Source organism: Salvelinus alpinus, chromosome 20, assembly GCF_045679555.1.
Source record: "Salvelinus alpinus chromosome 20, SLU_Salpinus.1, whole genome shotgun sequence".
Lineage (NCBI taxonomy): Eukaryota > Metazoa > Chordata > Actinopteri > Salmoniformes > Salmonidae > Salvelinus > Salvelinus alpinus.
In genome coordinates this window covers 50,512,666-50,540,074 of record NC_092105.1, presented here as the reverse complement: position 1 = coordinate 50,540,074, position 27,409 = coordinate 50,512,666, and the positions used below count along the sequence as shown (strand labels likewise).

The 27,409-nt window shown below is 46.1% G+C and overlaps 1 protein-coding gene, 4 non-coding genes and 2 pseudogenes across 5 annotated transcripts; all 7 read left to right on the top strand.

Annotated features, from left to right (window-relative positions):
- Window positions 1-61: 61 nt before the first annotated feature.
- LOC139547184 (ER membrane protein complex subunit 5-like) lies at window positions 62-5,169 on the top strand. The gene is made up of 4 exons (XM_071356249.1): window positions 62-481; window positions 3,289-3,341; window positions 3,472-3,575; window positions 4,645-5,169. Exons 1-4 carry the CDS (start codon window positions 403-405, stop codon window positions 4,799-4,801), a joined length of 393 nt encoding a protein of 130 aa, XP_071212350.1. The 5' UTR covers window positions 62-402; the 3' UTR covers window positions 4,802-5,169.
- Window positions 5,170-8,154: 2,985 nt separating this feature from the next.
- LOC139547411 (U2 spliceosomal RNA) lies at window positions 8,155-8,264 on the top strand (annotated as a pseudogene).
- Window positions 8,265-8,431: 167 nt separating this feature from the next.
- Window positions 8,432-8,550, top strand: LOC139547415 (U5 spliceosomal RNA). Its single transcript, XR_011669486.1, has one exon. It is a non-coding gene; the product is annotated as a U5 spliceosomal RNA (small nuclear RNA).
- Window positions 8,551-11,538: 2,988 nt separating this feature from the next.
- LOC139547410 (U2 spliceosomal RNA) lies at window positions 11,539-11,727 on the top strand. Its single transcript, XR_011669484.1, has one exon. It is a non-coding gene; the product is annotated as a U2 spliceosomal RNA (small nuclear RNA).
- A 375-nt stretch (window positions 11,728-12,102) lies between these two features.
- On the top strand, window positions 12,103-12,222 carry LOC139547416 (U5 spliceosomal RNA). The gene has a single exon (XR_011669487.1). It is a non-coding gene; the product is annotated as a U5 spliceosomal RNA (small nuclear RNA).
- Window positions 12,223-24,651: 12,429 nt separating this feature from the next.
- LOC139547414 (U2 spliceosomal RNA) lies at window positions 24,652-24,796 on the top strand (annotated as a pseudogene).
- Window positions 24,797-25,054: 258 nt separating this feature from the next.
- LOC139547418 (U5 spliceosomal RNA) lies at window positions 25,055-25,173 on the top strand. The gene has a single exon (XR_011669489.1). It is a non-coding gene; the product is annotated as a U5 spliceosomal RNA (small nuclear RNA).
- Window positions 25,174-27,409: the final 2,236 nt, after the last annotated feature.

The window sequence follows — 27,409 nt, the reverse complement described above, 5'->3', positions numbered from 1 at the left end:
AAAAAGGTGGGCTTTGCATTTTTTATTAAAATGGTAATAAATTGTACAGCACAAGCGGAGAAGTCGAAGAAAATTGGATGCCGCTGAACGTTTTCTGGGTGTTGTGATTTCACAGCCGAGGTCGTGCAGGAAATCCTGTCAGTGAATGTTCCGCCATCACAGGCCCCTGAGCTTGTGTAGGGATGTATTTTGCAGTGGACTGTGATTGAAGAGTTGGGATGGTTTTTCTTTGTTGACGTGTTTAATTTTGTATGGTGTCGTTTTTCCCATTTCCCGCAATGTTTTTAGTGTGTGTCTTATTCAATACCCCGTCCAGCTGGTGGTGGTAAGGCAACATTAACATTGGTTGCCAACCGCCCATAAACCCCATCGAAGAAGAAGAATTTATCACTTCTCTTGAACATGGTTTCGTCTTTTTGGAGAGATGTCGTAGGGGGTGGTCTATTTGCCCTGGCTCATGCGGCTTTCTCAGCGGCACAACGTAAGTGCGATACAATAAGATAAACATATCTGTCCTTTTATTTAGCTGTTTAGATCAAAATACACAGTCAGATATCAACCATGCAGTGTACTGCGGCCTGTTAACTAGCGCGTGCTAGCTAACTTTTGTTAAACATAAACAAACCAGTTTAGCAAGCGAGGAAGAATAGTTCTTAAACCAGATGGCTAACTACTAGCTAGCGATTTAGCATGTCATATTATTGGCACAGTAAGCAGCTAGCTGGTACCGTTGGGATAGAACATGTTTTCGTTCAGACTCACGATGATGTGTCCCAAAGCTAGTGACGTTACAATAGCTAGCTAGCTAAAAATGTCTGCTTGCCAACGCGGTCTGATAAATTAACTGTACGTGACTTTATATTAACACGTATTCAATTGAAAACGAGGAATCAAATCAAGGTTTATTGGTCGCGTACACAATTTAGCAGGTGTTATAGCGGGTGCAGCGAAATCGTTATGTTACCAGCTCCTAACAATGCAGTAAAATGTCAGCCAATTCAAATGTAAGGGGAAAAAATATAGGGAATCAAGCACTACGGGATGAATCTGATTAACACAAATAGCACGGAGGCAGTAATCCAATGCAATCTACGTATGTACTATGTGAGAATTTTCACAAGATCAGCTAGAATGTAATGTACAGAAGTTCATACACTACCGTTCAAAAGCTTGGGTTCACTTAGAAATGTACTTGTTTTTTTAAAGAAAATCACTTTTTTTGTCCATTCTAAAATAATATCAAATTGATCAGAAATACAGTGTAGACATTGTCAATGTTGTAAATGACTGTTGTAGCTGGAAACGGCAGATTTATTTTTATTTTTATGGAATATGTACGTAGGCCCATTATCAGCAACCATCACGCCTGTGTTCCAATGGCACATTGTATTAGCTAATTCAAGTTGATCATTTTAAAAGGATAATTGATCATTAGAACCTTTCTGCAATTGTTTGCACAGCTGAAAACTGTGTTGATTAAAGAAGCAGTAAAACTGTCCTTTAGACTAGTTGAGTATCTGGAGCATGAGAATTTGTGGGTTCAATTAGGCTCAAAATGGCTAGAAACAAAGACCTTTCTTCTGAAACTCGTCAGTCTATTGTTCTGAGAAATGATGGCTATTCCATGTGAGAAATTGCCAAGAAACTGAATATCTCGTACAACGCTGTGTACTACTCCATTCACAGAACAGCGATAACTGTCTCTAACCAGAATAGAAAGAGGAGTGGGAGGCCCCGGTGCACAACTGAGCAAGAGGACAAGTACATTAGTGTCTAGTTTGAGAAACAGATGCCTTACAAGTCCTCAACTGGTAGCTTCATTAAATAGTACCTGCAAAACAACAGTCTCAATGGCAACAGTGAAGAGGCGACTCCGGGATGCTAGCCTTCTAGGCACTGTATGTCAATAATCCAGTGTAAATTAAATACGATGTACAGTAGAAATATTATGATTAGCTATGTCAGGGATACAGTGTGAAATGGGAAATGACGAGTGGTTTAATGATCTTCTTGGCCTTCCTTTGACACCATATGCTGTAGATGTCCAGGAGGGCAGGCAGCGTTGTGATGCGTTGGGCTGCCTGCACCACCCTCTGGAGAGCCGTGCGGTTGAGGGCAGAGCAGTTGCCGTCCCAGGCGGTGATGCAGCCTGACAGAATGCTCTAATGGTGCAGCTGTAGAGTTCGTGAGGGTCTTAGTGGCAGTGTTGTGTTCGAGACCACCTAAACTGAGACTGATCCAAGTCAGGACCGTGAGGGCGGCGAGGGGTCTGAGACTTCCCCCAGTCATCACTTATTAATAGTGAACACGCAACTTTCAAACAATGTCGCCCACTCTTCCCTACCAGCGAATCAAGGATATTCTGATGAACTTGAGGATGTTTTTCAACGAAAGTAAAGGACAGTAATGTTACAAGTAAAGTAGGAAGCCCAGGTTTCAATAGACAATACTATATTGTGTCGTGAAGGAGTGTGACTACATTTGCCTGGCGAAGCGGTTTTATGGGCTGGCTGAATGGGAGCTGATAATTATGAGTTTTCACTCCACTGGTCTCGGCAAGAAATGACGAGTTGTCATTGTCCGAGACCGAGTCAAGAAAGGGTAAAAATGTATCCGACACAGACAAAACCGAGACCGGTCTCGAGTACTACAACACTCGTTAGGGGCCATGGCCAATTTCTTTAGCTGCCTGAGGTTGTAGAGGCGCTTTTGTGCCTTCACCACGATGTCAGTGTGGTGAGACCATTTCAGGTCCTCAGTGATGTGCGCTCCGAGGAACTTAAAGCTTTTGACCCTATCCACTGCGGCACCGAGGATGGGAGTGTGATTTCTCTTCTGTCTCCTGTAGTCCAGGATAAGCTCCTTTGTTTTGTTCAGGGAGAGGTTATTTTCCTGGCTCTGACCTACTCCCTGTAGTCTGTCTCGTTGTTAGTAATCAGGCCTACCACTTTTCTGTAGTCAACAAACTTGATTGAGTTGTAGTCGTGCATGGCCACACAGTCATGGGTGAACAGAGAGTACAGGAGGGGACTAAGCACATCTGGGGGGGGGGGGGGGGAGCGTACGGAGTTGTTTCCTACCCTCACCACCTGGCGTCGTCCCGTCAGGAAATCCAGGATCCAGTTGGAAGCTATGCTCCAAAAGCCAAAGTACTAACCGTTATGCAAGTTAGCTTGCCACTTGCAACATCTGCTATGGATGCAGTGAGACTAGCTACCCACTTGATTTTGTCTCAGCTGTAGCCACATTGATTCCGGTGTGATAAATGTTATTCTTTTCCCCCACCAGATCGATCCTACATGCGTCTGACAGAAAAAGAAAATGAAACCCTACCAATAGATGTAAGTTATTTAATGCTAAATAGCTAGTAAGTTATTCCATTCTTTGATGTAGATCCATTCTATTAATTGTACCGTTTTGACTAAACATATTTCAAAAGAAAAATACATCTATTTTAATTTTGTTTTGCAGATTGTTTTACAGACATTGTTAGCTTTTGTTCTGACCATTTATGGTATAGTCCACATCTCTGGAGAGTTTAAAGATATGGATGCATCCTCAGAGCTGAAAAACAAGTAAGCCTTCATTTCAGTAATTTATATTTATTATGGATCCCCATTAGCTCAGCAGCTACTCTTCCTGGGGTCTAGCAAAATTGAGGCAGTTATACAATTAAAAAAACAACAACATTACAATACATTTCACAAAAGATTTCACAACACATCAAGTGTGTGCCCTCAGGCCATGTGACTACTCTACTACTACATATGTACAACTCAAAATCTGTGTGTGTGTGTATCCGTGTGTCTCTTCACAGTCCCCACTGTTGCATATTGTGTATTTTTATCTGTTTATCTGATTTTACTGATTGCATTAGTTACTTGAAGTGGAATAGAGTTCCATGTAGCCATGGCTCTATGTAGTACTGTGTGCCTCCCATAGTCTGTTCTGGACTTGGGGACTGTGAAGAGACCTCTGGTGGCATGTCTTGTGGGGTATGCATGGGTGTCTGAGCTGTGTGCCAGTAGTTTAGACAGACAGCTCGGTGCATTCAACATGTCAATACTTCTCACAAATACAAATAGTGATGAAGTTAATCTCTCCTCTACTTTGAGCCAGGAGAGATTGACATGCATATTTATAATATTAGCTCTCCGTGTGCATTTAACGGCCAGCCGTGCTGTCCTGAACCAATTGCAATCTTCCTAAGTCCCTTTTTGTGGCACCTGACCACACGACTGAACAGTAGTCCAGGTGCGACAAAACTAGATCCTGTAGGACCTGCCTTGTTGATAGTGTTATTAAGAAGGTAGAGCAGCGCTTTATAATGGACAGACTTCTCGCCATCTTAGCTTCTGTTGTAGATGCACTACAGTTGAAGAGTTTGGGGTCACTTGGAAGTGTCCTTGAAGAGTTGACTCTGGGATGCTGGCCTTCTGGCCACCCATTCTGAAACTGACTGCAGCTCTTTGTTAAGTGTTGCAGGGATTTCACTTGTTGTTGTAACTGACGTGTATAGTGTTGTAAATCAGCATAATAATTGACTTGCCTATATGGGTAGCCCTATTGTTATTGACCTATCGCACTGAAAACATAATCATGAGTATAGTTCAAACTACTCACTGCCCTCTTCTCATTTTTTAGGACGTTTGACACATTGAGGAACCACCCGTCTTTCTACATGTTCAATCATCGCGGTAGGGTGCTCTTCTGCTCTCCCAACCGAGAGGTCTCCAACATCCCAAACGCACAGGCCCTGCCCAATCCCCTGCGGCTAAGCAAGCTGAAGCATTTGCACTGAGACTTGCCTTCCTCACCCACGTGTCTTTATTTCTGTGCACCGATAAGCTTTTTGGTTAGATCCCACAAAGTAATTTCTTCTACTTTTAATTTGCCTTAGTCCATATATTATTATGCTGTACAAATGTGCATCTCCTCCCATAAAAGTGGTTACCATATTTAACTCCCGACTCAACCAACCCCACATTTTGTTCAGGCAGATTTGTTTGTATATACTTGTAATTTCTTAGAAGTAAAAGGATTTGACACATCTTCCCCTTACTTAGGTAAGATGTATGTGTCAAATCCTTTAAGACTTCTAAGCAGTTGTTCCCCTTTGTTGGACAAGGGGCATGATGTTTCGTTTGCCACAATACATGTCTATCTTGAGCAGCTGTCTGGAACTATTTCTTTCTTATCTGCAGATATGAGATTTTGTTTTATCTAGTAAAAAGTCTTCACTTCTGTTGAGATAATTTATGACCTGATCTCCTGGGGTTTAAAATGAGGCTTTGGAGCTTATTCTGTATGCAATAAAGTTACCACGGTCATTGAAGTCACAAAGGTCAAGCCTGAAGGATGCAGCATGGAAAGCAGTGTTAGAGCAATGATAATGATACTGTGAACACAAAGTAGAGACTAATGGTACATTTGTTTGGGCAGTGTTTTTATTTAATTTGGCCTTTTTAAGATTCAACAGAATGTTTTAACCTAAAATCTATGATTTTATCAGTGTGTTCGATGCATTTATTGGTCAAAGATAACCGAATGCATTTAATTTCTTGCAGATATACGCTACATGACCAAAAATATGTGGCCACCTGCTCGTCGAACATCTCATTCCAAAATCATGGGTATTAATATGGATATGTTCCCCCCTTTGCTGCTATGACAGCCTCTACTCTTCTGGGAAGGCTTTCCACTAGATGTTGGAACATTGCTGCGTGGACTTGCTTCCATTCAGCCACAAGCGCATTATTGAGGTCGGACACTGATGTTGGATGATTAGGCCTGGCTCGCAGTCGGAGTTCTAATTCATCCCAAAGGTGTTCGATGGGGTTGAGGTCAGGGCTCTGTGCAAGCCAGTTGAGTTCTTCCACACCGACTGCTACAAACTAGTTCTGTATGGACTTTGCGTTGTGCATGGGGCATTGTCATGCTCAAACAAGTAAGGCCCTTTCCCAAACTGTTGCCAAAACAGAATTGTGTAGAATGTCATTGTATGCTGTAGCGTTACTTTTGTCTATATATAGTGTATCTGTGGGTTAGGATGCATTAGTTAGGTTTTATAGATTGTGCATACTTGAGTCCCAAATGGCACCCTATCCCTATATAGTGCAATACTTTTGCCATTTGGCACGCACACAATGACTACATAAAAAGCTTGTGTCTTTACAAGCTTGTTGGATGCATTTGCAGTATGTTTTGCCCAATATGAACTGAATGGTGAATGTCTTGTACCATTTTGGAGTCACTTTTATTGTAGGAATAGATGTTTCTGAACACTTCTATATCCATGTGGAGCCTACTATGATTATTGATAATCATGAATGAATTGTGGATAATGTTTGAGAATGTTACAGAGACACAAAGAACATACCCCCCAAAAATGCTACCCTCCCCTGTTATTGGTAGTGTTCCTGAGTGGTTAGAGGCGTCACTACAGACACCCTGGTTCGAATCCAGGCTGTATTACAGCCGGACGTGATTGGGAGTCCCATGGGGGTGGCCCAGTGTCGTCCGGTGTAGGCCGTCATTGTCAATAAGAATTTGTTCTTAACTGACTTGCCTAGTTAAATAAAGGTTACATTTAAATTGCTAATGGTGAGAGGTTAGCATGTTTGGTTGTAGCCTCTGAACTGCATCTCACTCATCATGAATGATTTTTTCTTAATCATGGCATAAGGATTAATTGAGAAGTGTTCAGAAACAGGAGTCATTCACCATTCAGTTACTATTGGGGGTAAAACGCAACCCAAACAAACTGTAAATGCATCCAATGACTTTAGTCACAAGCTTGATGTAGTCAATGCATGCAAGGAATATGGGACCAAATACCTTTTGACTACTTTAATACACTTTAAGTGTATATGTCAAAATACTTATGAGTTCTTCACATGGGGGGGAGACTAGATACATAGTGGTTTCATTTCTAAACGGTAAAACATTTATGAAAATCCCTCAAATAATAGGTAACGTACTCTCAAATCCAAAATGTGGGGTATAGAGACAAATATAAAATCTTAGCTTCACTGTTCAAATACAGTACATATGTGTATGTGGGGGGGTGTACTTGTAGTATATTACACTAAAAGCAGTGGGCTACAGTAAAATCTAATTTGGAATTTTTAATAAGCAATTGGACATGACAAACTTAGTCCGTGCACAACATTTAATAAAACACTTAGAACCTTTGAAATCTGTTTTAGTTTTTATTTCTTTAAAAAAGAAGCATACAATTTAAAATTGTGAGTTTACAGTTTAATGGGCTTTATACAACTTTTACTTTCAAAATATATAGTTTTTTTTTATGTTCTGGTTTGAACACCATCCACAAATATTGTTTTTTTACGTTTCATTTAAAAAATAAACTTGGGTAAAAAGAGAAAATGTGTATCTTGTGTATGTTCTCTGAAAAATTGTTCACCAACTGTGCTACTCCAGATGACTGACGAAGGGGGAGCAGAGATTTTGGTTGATCACACAGTTCTTCCAGGGGAGAGTCAATGGGGACACCCAAATGCCACCCTATATACAGTACTGCACTACTAGAGAGGGGAGGGAGTTGGCCAAGCTCCAGTTCAAAACCTCAAGATGGGACCCCAACAGCTGGCATCCTCTCAGTCACTGTGTAACAGGGTTGGTTATGTTTCCACTTGCCTCTAAAGCACCAATGTTTGGTTGCAAGTCCACAGATGTTCCTTAATCTACATGAAGAGCAGTGGAGCCTGCTGATGGGAGGACGGCTCATAATAATGGAGAGAATGGAATAGCATCAAACACATGGAAACCATGTTTGACATATTTGATACTATTCCACTCCAGCCATTGCCACAAGCCCGTCCTCCCCATTTAAGGTTCCATCAACCTCCGAATACAACAGGTGTAGACCTTAGAGTCAAATGCTTACTTACGAGCCCCTAACCGACAGTGCAGTTTAAAAAAAAATAATTAAAGAGGAGCAGTAAAAAATTATATATACAGGGGTGTGCGGGGTGCAGAGTCAGTGTGCTTGGTCACCCGTTTCCCTCCATTTTATGGGGCTTGCTCCGTAAAGCTCCACACATCGACCCGGTATTGCAGTACCTCCGGGAACGGTGCAACACTTTTCGTGTCAAGGGAAAAACACACAAAGGTATGTAAACAAAGCGGGTTATCGCTTCTCGGCCTTTTGGCTCAGATCAAGTGTAGTATCTGTTATCAGATATCACACCATCATCCCAAAAAATCTGTTCTTATCAGTTTAATATCTGATACGTCCCCCCAAAAAACGTTGGCCAGGATAGTGTGTGTCTGTCTGTCTCTCTGTTTGTGTCTGTCTGTGACTTTTTACCCAGAGCCCTCAAACTTGGCGAGTGGGTTCAGGGACCACCCGCGAGAACTCAGCCTAGAGTGTACAGTGTGTCTCGGGCCCCGACCTCTGACTTCCATACGACTCTGGTTTCTCTTCATTACGCACAAGCCTTTCGCCTTTTACTAAAGACTTCCGTGGAGAGGAACACAGTTATGAGTTCAACGTATTTTTAGAGGGGCTTTGCTTCTGGCAGAGCCCGCTATCTTGTTTCAAGAGAAATCGACAAAGATGACGCCGAGACTTTTTGCTCAGGCGCGTTTGACTTCAATCCGGCTGACCGGTGTATTTTTCCACCACTCAAAGTAGTCGCTCGGGCAATTGAGTTCAAGCCCCGACGACTGGCCTATTTGCCAGGCTTTGAACAAATATTTAGCGTAAAGAGCTAGTGACTTACGGCCGCATTGGCGACTTTAAAAAAAAAACTTGCCCGTCGCCAGGGAAACGTTGGGTGGGGAGGAGCCAACTTTTGCCAAACCGCCGAGACCCCCGGGTGCCCGGCGGGTGCAGGGGTCCATTTGTGGGTTATCGCTTCTCGGCCTTTTGGCTCAGATCAAGCTTGGTACCGAGGTGCCCCAAAGCCCGCCGAGTCAGAAGGTCGAAGAAAGGCAGGAGGGAGGAAAGTTTATTGTTTTGTTTTGTAGAAATTGGGTTTTAGTATTCTTTTTCTACCAGAGGCTTCTTTTTTTGACGAGAGCTTGATGCCTGTGTTAGGATTTGTGTTTATTGCACTATAACCCAATGCTATATCACATGTGATTGAATATTAGCAACTGTTGGCCTGGGAGCCTGGGTGTCTGTGTGTGTGCTGGAAGTAACAGTTAGCCCCAGATAAGTGTGCTGGGAAGCTGTGGTTAGTCTTGAGCGAGAACAGTATGCTCTGTATGCAGGTGCAAATAACTCAGACAATGTTACAGAGCTATCTGACCTCAGTCTCTGGGGTGAGGGAGCGTAATCTACACAGCAACAGTGCCGGGACACCAAAGAGCGCTTTGTATTTGGGGGAGTGATAAGCATATTGAACATGGGTGTGTGTACGTTATAATTGTGCAACAGTGTGGCTAACCATATAGCGTGACTTGACTAATCTAGGGAGGGGAGGGGTGCACATCACGAGGGGTAGCAAGGATGGAAAAGTACCGAGAAAACAAGAACTGTGAATGCAACAACAGGGGTGTGGGGCAAAACAGCAACACTCTATCAAGATAGCATCGGACCCTCCGGAGCGCTAAGGGGCTGGACTAGCTTAAGCGCCAGCACCAGCGATAGGCCAGTAAGTCTAAACCACGCTGGATCTCTACTCCAACAGGCTTGCTCTGAAGCAGGAACTAACACTGTTAGAGTATATAGGGGAGAGGTTTTGGGGTGTTGGCCAGTTCCCTGTTCTACCCTGCGGGGTGGTACAGTGAACCCGTATATACGAAAATTGCATCTACCATTTATTGCTTATTTAATAAAAATCATTTAGTATACAATTGAAGTCTCACCTTCTCATCTGTCCTGATACCGGATTCGATACGTAACCTTTCACCTGAGAAGATGACGCAAGATGTGCCAAGAAGAGCGGTTCCTGGGATTGGGCTAGCGAATACAGTGAGGTTCGCATGGAGCAACAAGGAGACGGAGCCATTCGGGAGAACAGTCTTGATGGGGACACTAAAATTGGCAGTTGAAGACGTTTTGTGCCTTCAGGATAACCCGATGGAGAAAGCCTTTGATGTTACGTTTTACAAAGAGGAGATGCATGAAGAAATCATGAAGAAGGTGAGGGCTGTGGGAGGTGCGAGACCTATGTGTAATTACGAGGTCACAAGTCTGGCCAAGAACAATTTTAGGGTGGTGACGGTGAACATTTATAACCCACATGTCAAGGACGAGGAGGTAAGGACATTTCTGGGGAGGTTTATGGATAATGTCTCATCGGCGAGGCTCCTCAGGGACCCCCTGGGGTTCTGGAACGGGAGGAGAGGGTTCCAGGCGCTCCTCAGGGAGGATCCAAAGGGGGTGGGTGGTTACCTCCATCCTCCAGCGATGTTCTCCCTGGGGGCTGACAGGGGGACGTTGTATTATGCACGTCAGCCCCCGTATTGCAGGCGTTGTATGGCCTATGGCCATACCTTAGCCTCGTGCAGCACAAAGAAGTGTAGGTACTGTGGTTCTGGTGAGCACGAGGCGAGGGACTGTGTCGAGCCGAAGGCATGTCACGGGTGTGGATCGGTAGCACACCTGTGGCGGGACTGCCCGGCTCGGCAGAGGTCATACGCGTCTGCAGATGGGAGGGGAACGAGAGCGGGGGATGGGGGAAGAGGAAGAGGAGACCCAGAACCGAGCACAGGCCCAGAGGAAAAGGACACACGGCAGGAGGAAGAGAGAAAAGCGGCAGCAGGAGAAGAGAAGGACAAGGAAGACATGGGCAGGAGGCTGAAGGAGAGGAGGAGCAGGTGCAGGAAGGAGACAGGAGAGGCCAGAGAAGATAGTGGTGGAGAGGATGGAGACAGAGAAGGCATCGGAGAGGGAGGAAATAGAGAAGGCATCGGAGGTGGGACCAGAAGGAGAGGGTGTGAAGGACTGGGGGGACAGTAAAGTGGTGAGAGAACGGGTAGAAGAGTTGAAAGATATGGTGGGGGGGCTGACGGAAAAGGATAGGGATGTCCCCTGACTGCGTCCTCCTCCAACAAAAAGAACAAAGAAGGGGGAGCGCCCGGACAGTAGGAGGAGGGGTGGGAGAGGTTTCAGGGCCCTCGTGGGCCCCCTCTTCTTCTTCTTTCACACCCCTGTCTGAGCTAGACCTCCCAGGCCTGGCCCAGGGTTGGGTGATGGAGGGAGGATCAAGTTTCCTGTTTGAGGAGGTGGGGTCCTCTGTCCAGAGTCCGGAGGAGGGCAGGGTGGTAGACTTGAGCCAGGGGCACATGACGCAGGGGGGAGTGAGCCGGGTGCTGTCCCTGCATCAAGGGGTGGGGGGATGGTGGCCGACGGGGGGAGTCAGGAGTGGAGATGGCGTCCCTGGCGGTCGGGATAGAGAAGGGGAGTATTGGGTGAGATGTTGGTTTTCCTTAGGTGTGTGTATGGGTAGTGTTTTTGGTTTTGATTATTGTTTATTCGTTTTTGAAATGACAATTTGGAGATTGTTATATAATTGATTTGGTTTGAAGTATTGAAGGTTTGTTTGTGAATTGATGGTAATAAAGACATTTGTAAAAAATAAAAAAATAAAAAAATAAAAATCGGTTCTTATCAGTTTAATATCTGATACGTCCCCCATCAGGGGACTACATATAAAATGGATTTTTAGAACAGGGAGTCGGAAATGGGGCTCGCTCCGTCCGCTCCACGCATCGAACAGGAATTGCAGTACCTCCGGGAACGGTGCAACACTTTTCGTCCGTTGTCAAGGGGGAAAAAACACACAAAGGTATGTAAACAGCTAGCAGAAGAAGAGAGGGACAGAACAAAGAAGAAATCCAAAGTGAAAGAAGGGCGAAGCGCCCTTCACGGGGTCCCCCGTTTCCCTCGATTTTACAAAAGAAAATACAAATAAAACATTGGCCAGGATAGTGTATGTGTTTTTGACCCCCCCCCCCCCCAAATACAATCACTTCACCAGGATAGTGTATGTGTGTGACTCATTCTGTCTGTCTGTGACTTTTTACCCACAGCCCTCGAAAACTTGGCGAGTGGGTTCAGGGACCACACCATGAGAACACAGCCTAGAGTGCACAGTGTGTCTCGGGCCCCGACCTCTGACTTCCATACGACTCTGGTTTCTCTTCATTACGCACAAGCCTTTCGCCTTTTACTAAAGACTTCCGTGGAGAGGAACACAGTTATGAGTTCAACGTATTTTTAAGAGGGGCTTTGCTTCTGGCAGAGCCCGCTATCTTGTTTCAAGAGAAATTGACAGAGATGACGCCGAGACTTTTTGCTCAGGCGCGTTTGACTTCAATCCGGCTGACCGGTGTATTTTTCCACCACTCAAAGTAGTCGCTCGGGCAATTGAGTTCAAGCCCCGACGACTGGCCTATTTGCCAGGCTTTGAACAAATAGTTAGCGTAAAGAGCTAGTGACTTACAGCCGCATTGGCGACTTTTGAAAAAAAACACTTGCCAGGGAAACGTTGGGTGGGGGAGGAGCCAACTTTTGCCAAACCGCTGTGATCTGCCAAGACCCCCGGGTGCCCGGCGGGTGCAGGGGTCCATTTGTGGGTTATCGCTTCTCGGCCTTTTGGCTCAGATCAAGCTCGGTACTACGGTGCCTCAAAGCTCGCTGAGTTAAAAGCCGATGGCCGGACGGCAGGATCAACAGTCAGCCAGAGGGGCTGGACTGCGCAATACGTTGCAGTTTGTTTGGAAGAACAAGGGCCAGCAAATTGGGAATAGAGAATGGTTCATCAGGACGGTGATCATTGAAGGGTTAAAGGTGGACCCAGGGCACGTTTACTGCTTGCGGCGGAGGGCTACGACCTGTCTCTAAATAGCGAGGCCTTGTACAGGCGGTGTATGGACACCTGCAAAGAGAAGGCAGCCAGTGTGCCGTTCTCAAAAATTCAGGTTCTCCCCTTGTGCCGGTTGGATTTAAAGATCATCACCGTGCACATTTACAACCCCTACTTGGGGGATGACGGCATCGGGGCTTTCCTAGGCCGGTTTGGGAAAGTGAGTCCCGGGGTGCGGTACCTACGGGACGGGTATGGAATCTGGTCAGGGAGGAGACAGTTCCGTGTCGCGCTGAACAGGGATCCGGAAGGAGCCGATAAGTTGGTTCACCCACCAGCCTATTTCTCCATTGGAGCGGACCGGGGGTACCTGTTTTATTCAGGCCAACCAAGTTTTTGTAGACACTGCCGTAGCTTCGGTCATTTGGCCACGGGGTGCAACCTGCTGAAGTGCAGAAACTGTGGGAAACCAGGTCAAGGGGCAGCCAACTGCAGGGAGGCTCGAGTCTGCAATGGCTGTGGGAAGCAGGGCCACTTGTTTAATAACTTCTTGCAACTATAGGGGGTGCTGTTCCGCATTAGCATTTTTTGGTCTCCAAATTAAACTGCCTCGTGCTCAATTCTTGATCGTACAATATGCATATTATTGTTATTATTGGATAGAAAACACTTTCTAGTTTCTATAGCCGTTGGAATTTTGTCTCTGAGTGGTACAGAACTACTTCTACAGCACTTTTCCTGACAGGAAAAAAGTCAGATTTCAGAAATTTTTACCCCTGATCTGGGATAGGTTTTAAGGTGCCAGTAGATGCTATGGAGAAACCGACACTGCCTACGTCTTCCTCTGGGTGTCAGTACGTCATCACGCTTTGAATGGAGTCGATTGCACAATCAGAGCCACTATAAAACAAGAAGACGTGGTAGTACAGTCCTTTCCCTTCGCGCGTTTTACGCAAGATGAACATCGGACTTGCCTCTTTCCAAATGGTTGTTTAGACAGTGATATTTCTCCGGTCATGTTTTTAGTCGTTATAGTTGTTAAAAACATCATAATGTAGTTAATTTGAACCGTTTTATAGCAATTTATATCGGTTTAGTGCGATTTTGAGGAATTTCTTTGTCGTGCACGCTGAAACTTTGGGCACGTTTCGGGGTCCCGTTCGATCGTTAGTGGATATTTCGAAGGACAGAGGACATCTATCGACCAAAAGAAGATTAGACCCAAGAAAGGATACATTGCCCAAGAATCTGATGGAAAATCACCTCATAGTAAGGAATATTTAATATGATAAATCGTTGTTCTGTCGAAATATTTTAAACGCATATTACGCCATTTTGTTTGTTATAGCTTCTCTTGGCGAACGCTGTATAAGAAAGTAAGGATAATTTTAGAAATGTAAATCAGCGATTGCATTAAGAACTAATTTGTCTTTCGATTCCTGTCAACCCTGTATTTTTTAGTCAAGTATATGATTAGCTTACGATTAAACTAGATCACTCTGAAAGATGACGTCCGACATTTTGAGGCTTGATTTCCTAGTATTTTCATTGTGTAACCACGGTTTTGTATGGCTAAATATGCACATTTTCGAACAAACTGTATATGTATGTTGTAAAATGATGTTACAGGAGTGTCATCGGAAGAATTCTGAGAAGGTTAGTGAAAAAATTAATATATTTTGGCGATGATTACGTTATAGCTCTCTTTGGCTTGAATCGATGCTCTGGTAACGTTTTCACATGTGGTATGCTAACTTATCGATTTATTGTGTTTTCGCTGTAAAACGCTTAGAAAATCTGAAATATTGTCTGGAATCACAAGATCTGGGTCTTTCCATTGCTATGCTTTGTCTATTCTTATGAAATGTTTTATTAAGAGTAAATTGGTCATACACGTTGCTCTCTATAGTAATTCTAGTCGTGTTGTGATGGTCGGTGCAATTGTAAACTGTGATTTCTACCTGAAATATGCACTTTTTTCTAACAAAACCTATCCTATACCATAAATATGTTATCAGACTGTCATCTGATGAGGTTTTTTATAGGTTATTGGCTATCAATATCTTAGTTTAGCCGAATTGGTGATAGCTACTGGTGGAGAGAAAAAATGGTGGACAAAGAAATTGTGTATTTTGCTAACGTGTTTAGCTAATAGATTTACATATTTTGTCTTCCCTGTAAAACATTTTAAAAATCTGAAATGGTGGCTTTATTCACAAGATCTGTATCTTTCATCTGGTGTCTTGGACTTGTGATTTAATGATATTTAGATGCTACTATCTACTTGTGAAGCTATGCTAGCTATGCTAATCAGTGTGTGGGGGGGGTGGGGGGTGATCCCGGACCCGGGGTAGAGGCTCGTTAGAGGTTAAAGACTGTCCAAATAGACAACGGACCTATGCGGAGGCAGCCGGCAATGGCCCCGAAGAAGGTGCTGCGGGCTCTCCCCTCAGGCCAATAGAGGAGGTTCTTGAGGAAATTCGAGCGGCGGCAGCGGAGGTGGCGAAAGCCCCAGGGGAAAGTGCAGTAAAGGAGGTCCGTCCGAAGGGGACTGAGGAGGAGATGGAGCTGCTGACGGGAGCATAGTCTGCTGAGTGAGATGTCAGATCTTCCGAACCCCTACGCGGAAGATAAGCTCGTCTTCGGCAGGCGGGTCGACTGGATCGGCATCTTCAGACATTGGAGAGTCCGGGAAGGTGTACAAGGGGAAAAGGAAGAAGATGAGGAGGGTCACTGACCGGGTGGCGGTGGAAAAGCATAGGAGGCCATTGGTTACCTCCAACCGGTTTACAGTGCTGGGGGCTGAGACCCAGGATCCAGTTGTTTTGAAGGCTCCTGCGTCGGCGGCCTCTGAAGCCTTTGTGGGGGGGGGGGTCTGGGGACCAGGTCCATGGGCCCTGTTTGGTTCCTGCGCTTCCAGGGACAGGCACCTCGGAGATGGACACCAATCCTGAGGAGGCTTCAATGGACTGTGCACAGGTACTGTCCGGGGGAGACCACTCTTCCAGTCCTGGGGAAGCATCGCAGGTCCGTGGACAGGTATCAACCTGTGTGGACTTTTCCAGCCCTGAACGCTCTTTCTTGGCGCCAGGCACGCCGAACAGTGACCAATACCTGGAAGGGGTGAGTGGCTTCGGGATGGGGGAGGCTCCTATCTGACAGACTGCATGATCTCCTTTAGTTAGTTCTTTTGTATGGGCCTTTTTACAGTAGTAACAGTGAATGTAAGGGGATTAAGGGATATGGGGAAGAGAGGGGTGTTTCAGTACCTTTCCTGTATCTCCTTCCAGGTTTGTTTTTTTACAAGAGGTTCATTTAAAGGACATGGAGGATGTTTCTGTTTTTTCAAGGGGGTGGGCGAAGGGAGAGTCCAGATGGGGGATGGGGGGGTGCACTCCTCTGGGGTGGGGATTTTTGTGTGGTGGGTTCCTTTTCTGTCATAGAGGGGAGGGTTTTAGTGGTTGATGCAGACTGGAGGGGGGCGAAGTTTCGTTTTATTAACATTTATGCACCTGCTGAACCTCGAGGTAGAAAATATCTTTTTTTGGCTCTGCCAGATGTTTGTGTTACTAACCGAACTGAGGTTTTGGGCGGGGATTTCAATGTCTCTTTCAAAGGCACTGGGGATTTTAGCCTACCCTATTTGGTTTCTGTGGTTAAAGATTTTTCTTTTGGGGACTCTTTCAGAGTCTGCGACCCCAATGGGGAGGGTATGACATGGGCAAACTCAAGGGGTTCCCGTAGTCGTATAGATTTTTTTTTTTTTACCTGTATCTGTGCCAATCTCGCAAGTCCACTGTGTCTCCGGTCTGGTTTTCTGACCATTGCCAAGTCCAGGTAGTGTTCTCGGTAGACGTGCCGATATTTGGCAGAGGTTTTTGGAAATTAAACTCCAAAATTTTGCCGGATCTTTCTTTTAGGGAGGCTTTTAATTCCCATTATGAGATATGGGGGGACCTCAAGCCTTTTTTTGGTTCCATAGTTGAATGGTGGGTGTGCGTAAAACGCAATGTGCGTACCCTGGCCATTTCGCACTGTGTCGCTAAGGCCCGAGCAGATAGGGAGGTTTTTCAGCGGCTGCAGGGGAAGCTGACTGTCTTGGTGTCAGCTGAGAATAAGGGTGAGGGGAGGTATGTGGAGAGGATGGAGGTTTTAAAAAGTAAGTTGGGGCTGTATTTTCAGGGGAAGGCCAGGGACTTTCTCTTTAGGTGTCAAAGAGACAAGTTCGAGTTTGGTGAGGCTAGCAGCTCATATTTTTTTAAACAGGTTAAAGCTGCCCGTGCCAAAGCAGTTATTGCTCAGCTGCGAACAGAAGGGGGGGGGGATGGTTTCTGACCCAAAGGGGATGGTGGAAGCAGCGTCCTCTTTCTACCAAGAATCCTTCAGGGAGAAGGACAAAGATGGTTAGAAAGAGCGTGTTTTTTGGGGGGGTTTGAGGAAAAAGGTTCCCCTGGAGGCAGCCTCTGATCTCGACCGCCCTTTCGAGCTTGCGGAGGTAGAGGCTGCTTAGCGGGGTTTACCAAGCAACAAGGTGCCAGGTTACGATGGGCTTCCTCGGGAGTTTTATGTTACTTTTTGGGAGATTTTGGGCAGAGATTTTCTTTCGGTAATTAAAGCTGTGTATGATTCTGGGGTCTTCAATGAGGGAGGGGGTCTTGACGCTGCTTTTCAAGAAAGGGGAAAGGGATAACCTGGGGAATTACAGGCCCATTACACTATTGTGTGCAGACTATTAGGTGGTAGCCCGTGTCCTAGCGGGCCGCCTAAGGAAGGTTCTGCCCCATGTCATACATGAGGACCAGACCTGTGGGGTGGAGGGGAGGTCCATACATTGGAACCTGAGTTTGGTGAGAGACTGTATTGCTTGGGCCCAGGACAGAGGGGTGCACCTCATGTTGGTGGGCTTAGACATGGAAAAAGCTTTTGATAAGGTGCACCATGGGTTTCTTTTTTCAGTTTTGGAAAGGATGGGTTTTGGGGGTGGGTGGGGATTCTATATACTACAGTGGGAAGTAGGGTTTTAGTAAATGGGCATGTAGGGGAGGTGGTTCCTCAGCAGACTGGGGTACGTCAAGGCTGCCCTTTGTCTCCACTGCTCTTTGTGTTGTACATGGAGCCTCTGGCAGCAGCTTTCCGGGCAGATGCACGTATTTTGGGCCTCCGGCCCCCTGGCGGGGGCTCTTCAGAGGTCAAGATCTCCCAGTATGCGGATGACATGACTCTGTTTCTGACATCCGAGGGGAGTGTTGCCAGGGCGGTCCTGGGGGAGTTCGGACAGGCATCCAGGGCTAGGGTCAACCTGGGGAAATCCTCAGTTAAGTTTTTTGGACCGTGGGCTGGGAGAGAGGAAGGCCTCAGTGGCCTCCCGCTCTGCTCGGGGCCTATGAGGGTCCTGGGAGTGGATTCTGAAGTGACAGGTAGCGAGGGCATCAACTGGGGACAGAGGATTGCGAAAGTGCGCACCAGGGTGGGCCTGTGGAAAGCTCGTAGGCTCTCTATGAGTGGACGGGTTCTGGTCATTAAAGCAGACATTCTTCCGTCCTTGGTTTATTTGGCCTATGTTTTTCCTTTGCCTCCTCGTTACAGGAAGGATTTAGTGCGAACAATTTTTTATTTTGTTTGGGGAGGCTATGAGTATGTGAACAGGGACTGGATGGTGCAATCAGTGGAGGAGGGAGGAAGGGGAGTTGCTGACCTCCCTCTGAAGTTGGACACTATTTTCTTTTCTTCAATATGTAAAAGTCTGGTTAACCCTTGCAACCATGGCTTCAAGGCTTTTGTTTTGTTTTGGCTATCTTTCCCTCTGCGAAGGTTGGTAGCCTGGGACAACTCCCGATCTAAGGCGGAAACCCTCCCGGCTCATTTCCAACATGCAGTGAAGTGGAGCAGAAGGCACACTGAGTGCCAGGAGGGTCGGCTTTATACAGGACCTTGGTGGCTAAGCGGTGTCCTGTCGGTGTCTACGGGGTGGGGCCGGTGGTGTGGCAGGCGATTCAGCAGAAGGGTCTCTCTAACAGGTTGAAGGATCTACATTGGTTGTGTGTACATGGGCGTCTGCCAGTTAGGGAGGTCCTTTACAGGCACGGCCTGTCAAAGGTCAGGGGATGCCCAAGGGAGGGGTGTGAAGGCAAGGAGACGCTCCGTCACACTTTTTGGGAGTGCTCCTTTGCCAGGAGGGTTTGGGGAGATTTGGGCTCTTTCTTCCAGGTGCTGGGGATTCTATCTTTCGATGCAGTTATGTTGGGACGGGGTTTGGGGATCAGGAGCGGGAGGGGATCCTTTTTAATTTGGCTCCTGATTTCCTTGGGGAAGTCCGCTCTGTGGGATTCAAGGGTGGTTTTGGTTAAATCCAATGTGGACTGGGGAGTGGGTGGAGTGGTTAGTAGGGTTAGAGCTGATCTGAGAAAAAGGTTTGATTTCGATGTGGACAAATACGGCTTCCATGCCTCTAAGGAACGCTGGAAGTGCCTTTATGAGTAAGAGGCCTAATTGCAGTGGTTGGGCCAAAGTGTAATTTCTGTATGTTTGTGTTGTTATTTCCATTTCTCGGTTTTTGTTAGCCGGTGTTACGTTCCCCAGTTTCTGTGTTGTAGTTTGTATTTGAGTGTTTGTTTCAGGTGATGGCTTCCTGAAATTATCCCCAAGCAGCTGATTGGTCGGCCCCAATTGATGATTGGAGAGCTGACCCTGCCCCCTCGTCAAGACGCAGCTGTTTCTAATTACCCATTCCGTCTGAAGCTATATAAAAGCCAGTGTTCTGTTGTTCAGAAGAGAGAGATCATAGGCACTCTTAGATCATTGCAGGCTGAGATCATTGTGGGAGAGATTGAATGTGATATAGATCATTGCTGAGAGAGGAGGTTGATGGCTGAGGGTTATAGCATGTTGGTCGTTGGTATGTACTGTGTTAGTTGTTGCTGGGATCAGTTGGTATGTTCTGTGTGAGATTGTTGCTCAGAGCTTATTTGATGTTTGTTTATTGTTTGATATTCTGTTTCATTTGTTCCCAGGGGGAAGGGGAAGGCACCTAGAGAGTGCTTAGGCAAGAGGCCCGTGGGCATACATATACCCGTAGTATATTCACTGTCTAGGCACACTAGGTAAGACCTGGGCGGACCACCCCCTGTATTTTGGTTAGGGCACCAGGTGGTGCTAAGTTAGGTAGGCAGGTTAGATAGGAGAGGGGGAGCTTTGATATTTACTTTCTTTGCTTTGGTTCCGTCCAGCCCCTTTTCCCCATATTACCGTGTAAAGGAAATAAATCCTAGTAAGCGGTCAATTCTGCCTTTTTGTCCTTTCTCACACCTACAGTCCCATACCTCTTTCACTTCACAGAGAGTTGAGTTGTAGCAGGGTGTTGCGTTCCCTCTTCATAGAGGCGTGCGTAACATAATGGGGGCTCATCCGGGATTCCATTAAACCCACCGTACCCTGCTGCACTGAGCTCTCTGTGGTTAGTGATTGAGGTGTGATGGTAGGTTGTGAGTTTGGATGACTTGTTTAGTTTGTGTGTTCAGTAGATTGTTGTGTACAAGATGGCTGCCTCAGCCATCTCCAAGTTTTTTGAAGCGCCCTCTATTGATTGTTTGGTGAGGTTTTGTAAAGTAGACCTCTTAGCTATAGCTAACCATTATGGATTCATTATCCCTGAGAAAGCCCTGAAGGCTGAGCTTTTGGTGCTAGTCAGGGAGGGTTTAGTGAGAGAACGAATTCTCTCATTGCAAGGAGAGGAGACGGGTAGACTTTCCGATGCCAAGTCGGAGGACAGGGCAGAGGAAGGGGTTGCTCGTACCCCCTTTACATTGCCTCGATATGATCCTTTATCTTCTGCTTCAGGTTGTTCAGACGGGACCGCTAGGCTGAAGGTGAGGCTGGCCCGGTTAGAAATGGAGCAAAAAGATAAGGAGAGACAGATGAAGTTTGAACTTGAAATTAGGAAAATGGAAATCGACAAGGAGGTAAGGATCCGTCAACTGGAGCTAGACGCTGGCTCCATTACGACTCCAAAAGCTGCTCATCATCAAGCCCACTTCGATGTGAGTAAAAACATAGCTTTAGTCCCTCCATTCCGAGAGTCGGAAGTTGATGCCTATTTCTCTGCGTTTGAGCGTGTGGCCGCAGCACTGCATTGGCCACTCAAGGTTTGGCCGCTCCTGTGGCAATGTAAATTGTCTGGGAAAGCCCAGGAAGTAGTAGCTGCTCTCTCGCTGGAAGACAGTTTACACTACGATACAGTTAAAACTACCGTGTTGCGGGCTTATGAGTTGGTGCCTGAAGCTTATAGACAGCGCTTCAGGAACCACAAGAAACCCTCTCACCGTACTTTTGTTGAGTTTGCAAGGGACAAAGAGTCTCTGTTTAATCGATGGTGTTCAGCCAGCAAAGCTAACACCTTTGCTGATATTCGGGAGTTGATGCTGTTGGAGGATTTTAAAAGCAACCTCCCAGATAGAATTGTAGTTAATTTAAATGAACAGAAAGTGGTGGCAGCGGTGTTGGCAGATGAGTATGCTTTGACACACAAGACTGTCTTTGGTGCGCCTCGTTTTGAAGGTAGACTGATTACGTCATCAGTGCCTCGCTTTTCCTCTGACAAGCCTTTTCATGAAATCCGTGAATGTTTTTACTGTCACCAAAAGGGTCACGTGATTGCGGACTGCCCCGTTTTGAAAAATAAACCGAAACAGTCCCAGTCACCGTCCCCAAAAAGGAAACGTTTAGTCAAGTCTTTGGCTCGAGTTATTGATTCAGCATTTGAGAAACCGGATCCTGTCTATGCTCCGTTTATCTCTGCCGGTTGTGTTTCCTTAACTGGAGAACAAGCTGATCAAAAGCCCATTCAAATTTTACCAGACACCGGGGCGGCGCAGTCAGTAATTGTTACTGATGCTTTACCCTGGTCTCCTGAAACGTATTGTGGCTCGCATGTCATATTACAGGGGATAGAGACGAAAACCGTATCTGTACCATTACACTGGGTCCACTTAGTGTCAGACTTGGTATCAGGACGTTTCCGTGTTGGTGTAGTGTCTACACTGCCAGTAAAAGGAGTCACATTGCTACTAGGGAATGATATTGCTGGTGGTAACGTCACTCCTGTGTTAGAGGTAGTAGACAACCCAGAAATCAGAATTGCAGATGAGAAATTGGTTCAAGCGTTTTTCCTGCTTGTGTGTTAACGAGGGCACAATCTCGCAAGCTAGGAGATGTGGTGGATTTGGCTAGTTCCATTTTTGAGAATGTTGAGGTAGAAGAAAATGCACTGAGTATTCCTTCTGCAAGGCCGACAGTTTTTACAGGTGTAAAAACTAAGGAAGGGGACTGCGAAATCGCGCCCCAATTACATGACATTCTTTTGTCTGTCACCCCTGAGAGGGTGATTGAATGTCAAAAAGGTGACACCAATTATGTGATAAAGACCCCAGATCGAAGGCGTTCTTCCCGTGTGTGTCATGTTAACATGCTAAAAGCATATTATGTACGTGACTCTCCAGACAGCTCCTCAAGTAAGCCGGTCCAGCCCGCCGTCTCCAGTGTGGCTGCGGTGATGCTGAAGCCTGGCTGGGACCTAGAGGAGGACGGGTTGGAGTTACGCCATACGTTACAGCAGTGTGAACGCCTATGTAATTCAGAGATGCTGAAGAAGTTACCCTCTCAAATGGAACATTTGGATAACGATCAAACTAAGGACCTTATCCTATTGATAAACCGTTTTCTCAATGTGTTTCAGGACGTTCCAAGTCTCACGTCCATCTTGGAACACGATGTGGATGTGGGGAACGCTGCTCCTATACGTCAGCATCCGTACCGGGTTAATGCAAAGAAAAGGGAGGTAATGAAAAGTGAGGTAGCTTATTTATTACAGAATGACATGGCAAAACCCAGTAACAGCTCCTGGAGTTCCCCATGTATTCTTGTTCCTAAGCCTGACGGTACGTCCCGTTTATGCACGGACTATCGTCGTGTAAATGGAGTTAAAGTCTGATCCTTTTCCTCTACCTCGATTAGATGGCTGCATTGATAGAATTGGATCTGCTGCTTACATTAGTAAGTTAGATTTGTTAAAAGGTTATTGGCAGGTGCCTCTGACCTCTAGAGCTTCTGATATATCGGCTTTTGTTACGCCTGATAACTTCGTACAATACACTGTGATGCCCTTTGGCATGTGTAATGCATCTGCTACTTTTCAGTGTCTAGTTAACATTGTGTTTGCAGATGTGCCAAATTGTACTGCATACCTTGACGATATGGTGATACATTCGTCTACTTTCAGCGGTTGGAGAATGCTGCTTTAACCCTCAATTTGGCCAAGTGTGAATTTGGGAAGGCTACGGTGACTTACTTAGGGAAACAAGTGGGACGAGGTCAAGTGCGCCCAGTATCTGGCAAGGTGGAGGCAATTGTTGCTTTTCCTGCTCCCACGACTCGCCGCCAGTTGCGCAGATTCTTAGGGTACTATCGTACATTCTGTAAGAATTTCTCGATGGTAGTAGCTCCCCTTTCATCTCTGCTTAGTCCCAAGGTACCAATTAAGTGGTCCAAGGACTGTAACTATGTTTTTGAGTCCGCTAAAGCGCTACTTTGTAGTGCCCCAGTGCTTGCCACCCCCAACTTTGACAAACCTTTTAAGTTGGAGGTTGACGCTAGTATAGTGGGGGTGGGTGCGGTTCTCTTACAGGAAGATGGAGTGGATCGGCCCGTCAGTTTCTTCAGTCAGTCAAGGTACTCCACAATTGAACAAGAGACGCTGGCTTTATTGCTTGACTTACAGTTCTTTGAGGTATATGTGGGATCCAGTGCCTTGCCTGTAGTGGTCTTCACGGACCATAATCCTTTAGTGTTCTTGAAGCAAATGTACAATCAGAACCACCGTCTTATGCGGTGGGCTCTGATCGTACAAGGATATAATGTACAGATAGCTTATGTGAAGGGCTCGGCGAATGTGGTTGCTGACGCTCTATCACGGGTTTACTAACTGGGGATGCGTTGGTTTTTGTTATTACAAACTGTATGTTTGCAATTTTTGTGGTGGGCGTGTTACGTTCCCCAGTTTCTGTGTTGTAGTTTGTGTTTCAGGAGATGGCTTCCTGAAATTATCCCCAAGCAGCTGATTTGCCGGCCCCAATTGATGATTGGAGAGCTGACCCCGCCCCCTCGTCAAGACGCAGCTGTTTCTAATTACCCATTCCGTCTGAAGCTATATAAAAGCCAGTGTTCTGTTGTTCAGAAGAGAGAGATCATAGGCACTCTTAGATCATTGCGGGAGAGATTGAATGTGATATAGATCATTGCTGAGAGAGGAGGTTGATGGCTGAGGGTTATAGCATGTTGATCGTTGGTATGTACTGTGTTAGTTGTTGCTGGGATCAGTTGGTATGTTCTGTGTGAGATCGTTGCTCAGAGCTTATTTGATGTTTGTTTATTGTTTGATATTCTGTTTCATTTGTTCCCAGGGGGAAGGGGAAGGCACCTAGAGAGTGCTTAGGCAAGAGGCCCGTGGGCATACATATACCCGTAGTATATTCACTGTCTAGGCACACTAGGTAAGACCTGGGCGGACCACCCCCTGTATTTTGGTTAGGGAACCAGGTGGTGCTAAGTTAGGTAAGTAGTGGGTAGGCAGGTTAGGAGAGGGGGAGCTTTGATATTTACTTTCTTTGCTTTGGTTTCATCCAGCCCCTTTTCCCCATATTACCGTGTAAAGGAAATAAATCCTAGTAAGCGGTCAAATCTGCCTTTTGTCGTCCTTTCTCGCACCTACAGTCCCATACCTCTTTCACTTCACGGAGAGTTGTAGCAGGGTGTTGCGTTCCCTCTTCATAGAGGTGTGCGTAACAGCCGGGTCTTGAAATGTCCAGTATTTTGGAAAATGTTTAGGTTTAATAAAATAAATCTGTTCCTATCAATTTAATATCTGATACGTCCCCCATCGGGGGACTACATATTAAATGGATTTTTCGAACAGGGAGTCGGAAATGGGGCTCGCAGTACCTCCGGGAACGGTGCAACACTTTTCGTCCATTGTCAAGGGGAAAAAAACACACAAAGGTATGTAAACAGCTAGCAGAAGAAGAGAGGGAAAGAACAAAGAAGAAACATCCAAAGTGAAAGAAGGGCGAAGCGCCCTTCACGGGATCCCCCGTTTCCCTCCATTGGCCAGGATAGTGTGTCTGTCTGACTTTTTACCCACAGCCCTCGGTGAGTGGGTTCAGGGACCACCCGCGAGAACTCAGCCTAGAGTGCACAGTGTGTCTCGGGCCCCGACCTCTATATGACTCTGGTTTCTCTTCATTACGCACAAGCCTTTCGCCTTTAGTAAAATACTTCTGTGGAGAGGAACACAGTTATGAGTTCAACATATTTTTAGAGGGGCTTTGCTTCTGGCAGAGCCCGCTATCTTGTTTCAAGAGAAATCTGCCGAGACTTTTTGCTCAGGCGTGTTTGACTTCAATCCGGCTGACCGGTGTATTTTTCCACCACTCAAAGTAGTCGCTCGGCAATTGAGTTCAAGCCCCGACGACTGGCCTATTTGCCGGGCTTTGAACAAATAGTTAGCGTAAAGAGCTAGTGACTTAGATGCATTGGCGACTTTAAAAAAAATCACTTGCCCGTCGCCAGGGAAACGTTGGGTGGGGAGGAGCCAACTTTTGCCAAACCGTTGAGATCTGCCGAGACCCCCGGGTGCATTTGTGGGTTATCGCTTCTCGGCCTTCTGGCTAAGATCAAGCTTGGTACTGCGGTGCCCCAGAGCTCGCTTGGCCGGTAAAAAATTTGTTCATTAAATCTCTACCGTTTTTGCATTTTCTTTGGGGCTTTACTTATTTATTTTTTCCCTTTTCTGGAAGAGAGGGATTGAGTGCGTCATCCTCCTTGCGGAGATGGCGCAAAATTCTACAAATAGGTCGGTCCCAGGGGTCGGGCTGGCAAATACTATTAGATTCTCATGGAAAGAGAAAGAGATGGAGCCTTTTGTACGTGATACTTTCGGAAGAACCATCTTGATTGGAATACTGAAGCTGACGGTAAAGGACGTTTTTTGCCTACAAGGGAACTCTCGACGTTGCTTTCTACACGGAGAGTAAACATGACGAGATCCTTAAGAAGGTTAAAGCAGTGGGAGATACGAGGCCGATGTGCCATTACGAGATAAAGAGTTTGGCGAAAAACAATTTTAGAATTGTAACGGTGAACATGTATAATTCCTACGTTAAGGATGAGGGCCTTTCTGGGGAGATATATGGATAGTGTCTCAGTAAGGCACCTCAATGATTCTTTGGGGTTTTGGAATGGGAGGAGAGGTTTTCAGGCCCTCAGAGAGGACCCCAAGGGACTGGGTGGGTACCTTCATCCCCCAGCTATGTTCTCCCTGGGGGCTGACAGGGGAACATTATACACTGCTCAAAAAAATAAAGGGAACACTTAAACAACACAATGTAACTCCAAGTCAATCACACTTCTGTGAAATCAAACTGTCCACTTAGGAAGCAACACTGATTGACAATGCACAACAGCATGTGAAATGTAAATGGAATAGACAACAGGTGGAAATTATAGGCAATTAGCAAGACACCCCCAATAAAGGAGTGGTTCTGCAGGTGGTGACCACAGACCACTTCTCAGTTCCTATGCTTCCTGGCTGATGTTTTGGTAACTTTTGAATGCTGGCGGTGCTTTCACTCTAGTGGTAGCATGAGACGGAGTCTACAACCCACACAAGTGACTCAGGTAGTGCAGCTCATCCAGGATGGCACATCAATGCGAGCTGTGGCAAGAAGGTTTGCTGTGTCTGTCAGCGTAGTGTCCAGAGCATAGAGGCGCTACCAGGAGACAGGCCAGTACATCAGGAGACGTGGAGGAGGCCGTAGGAGGGAAACAACCCAGCAGCAGGACCGCTACCTCCGCCTTTGTGCAAGGAGGAGCACTGCCAGAGCCCTGCAAAATGACCTGCAGCAGGCCACAAATGTGCATGTGTCTGCTCAAACGGTCAGAAACAGACTCCATGAGGGTGGTATGAGGGCCCGACGTCCACAGGTGGGGGTTGTGCTTACAGCCCAACACCGTGCAGGACGTTTGGCATTTGCCAGAGAACACCAAGATTGGCAAATTCGCCACTGTTCAGGAGTTGGCGGATGCTTTAGTCCAGGTCTGGGAGGAGATCCCTCAGGAGACCATCCGCCACCTCATCAGGAGCATGCCCAGGCATTGTAGGGAGGTCATACAGGCACGTGGAGGCCACACACACTACTGAGCCTCATTTTGACTTGTTTTAAGGACATTCCATCAAAGTTGGATCAGCCTGTAGTGTGGTTTTCCACTTTAATTTTGAGTGTGACTCCAAATCCAGACCTCCATGGGTTGATAAATTTGATTTCCATTGATATTTTTTGTGTGATTTTGTTGTCAGCACATTCAACTATGTAAAGAAAAAAGTATTTAATAAGAATATTTCATTCATTCAGATCTAGGATGTGTTATTTTAGTGTTCCCTTAATTTTTTTGAGCAGTGTATTATGCACGTCAGCCCCCATTTTGCAGGCGCTGTATGGCCTATGGACACATCCTGGCCTCGTGCAGCACTAGAAAGTGCAGATTTTGTGGATCTGGGGGGCACGAGGCCAAGGACTGTG

Excerpts from the sequence above, each read along its gene's own strand:
- LOC139547184 (XM_071356249.1), top strand. The coding sequence starts at position 403 with ATGGTTTCGTCTTTTTGGAGAGATGTCGTAGGGGGTGGTCTATTTGCC. Across the intron at positions 482-3,288 it reads GGCTTTCTCAGCGGCACAAC|ATCGATCCTACATGCGTCTG; the intron begins GTAAGTGCGATA and ends TTCCCCCACCAG. Across the intron at positions 3,576-4,644 it reads TCCTCAGAGCTGAAAAACAA|GACGTTTGACACATTGAGGA; the intron begins GTAAGCCTTCAT and ends CTCATTTTTTAG.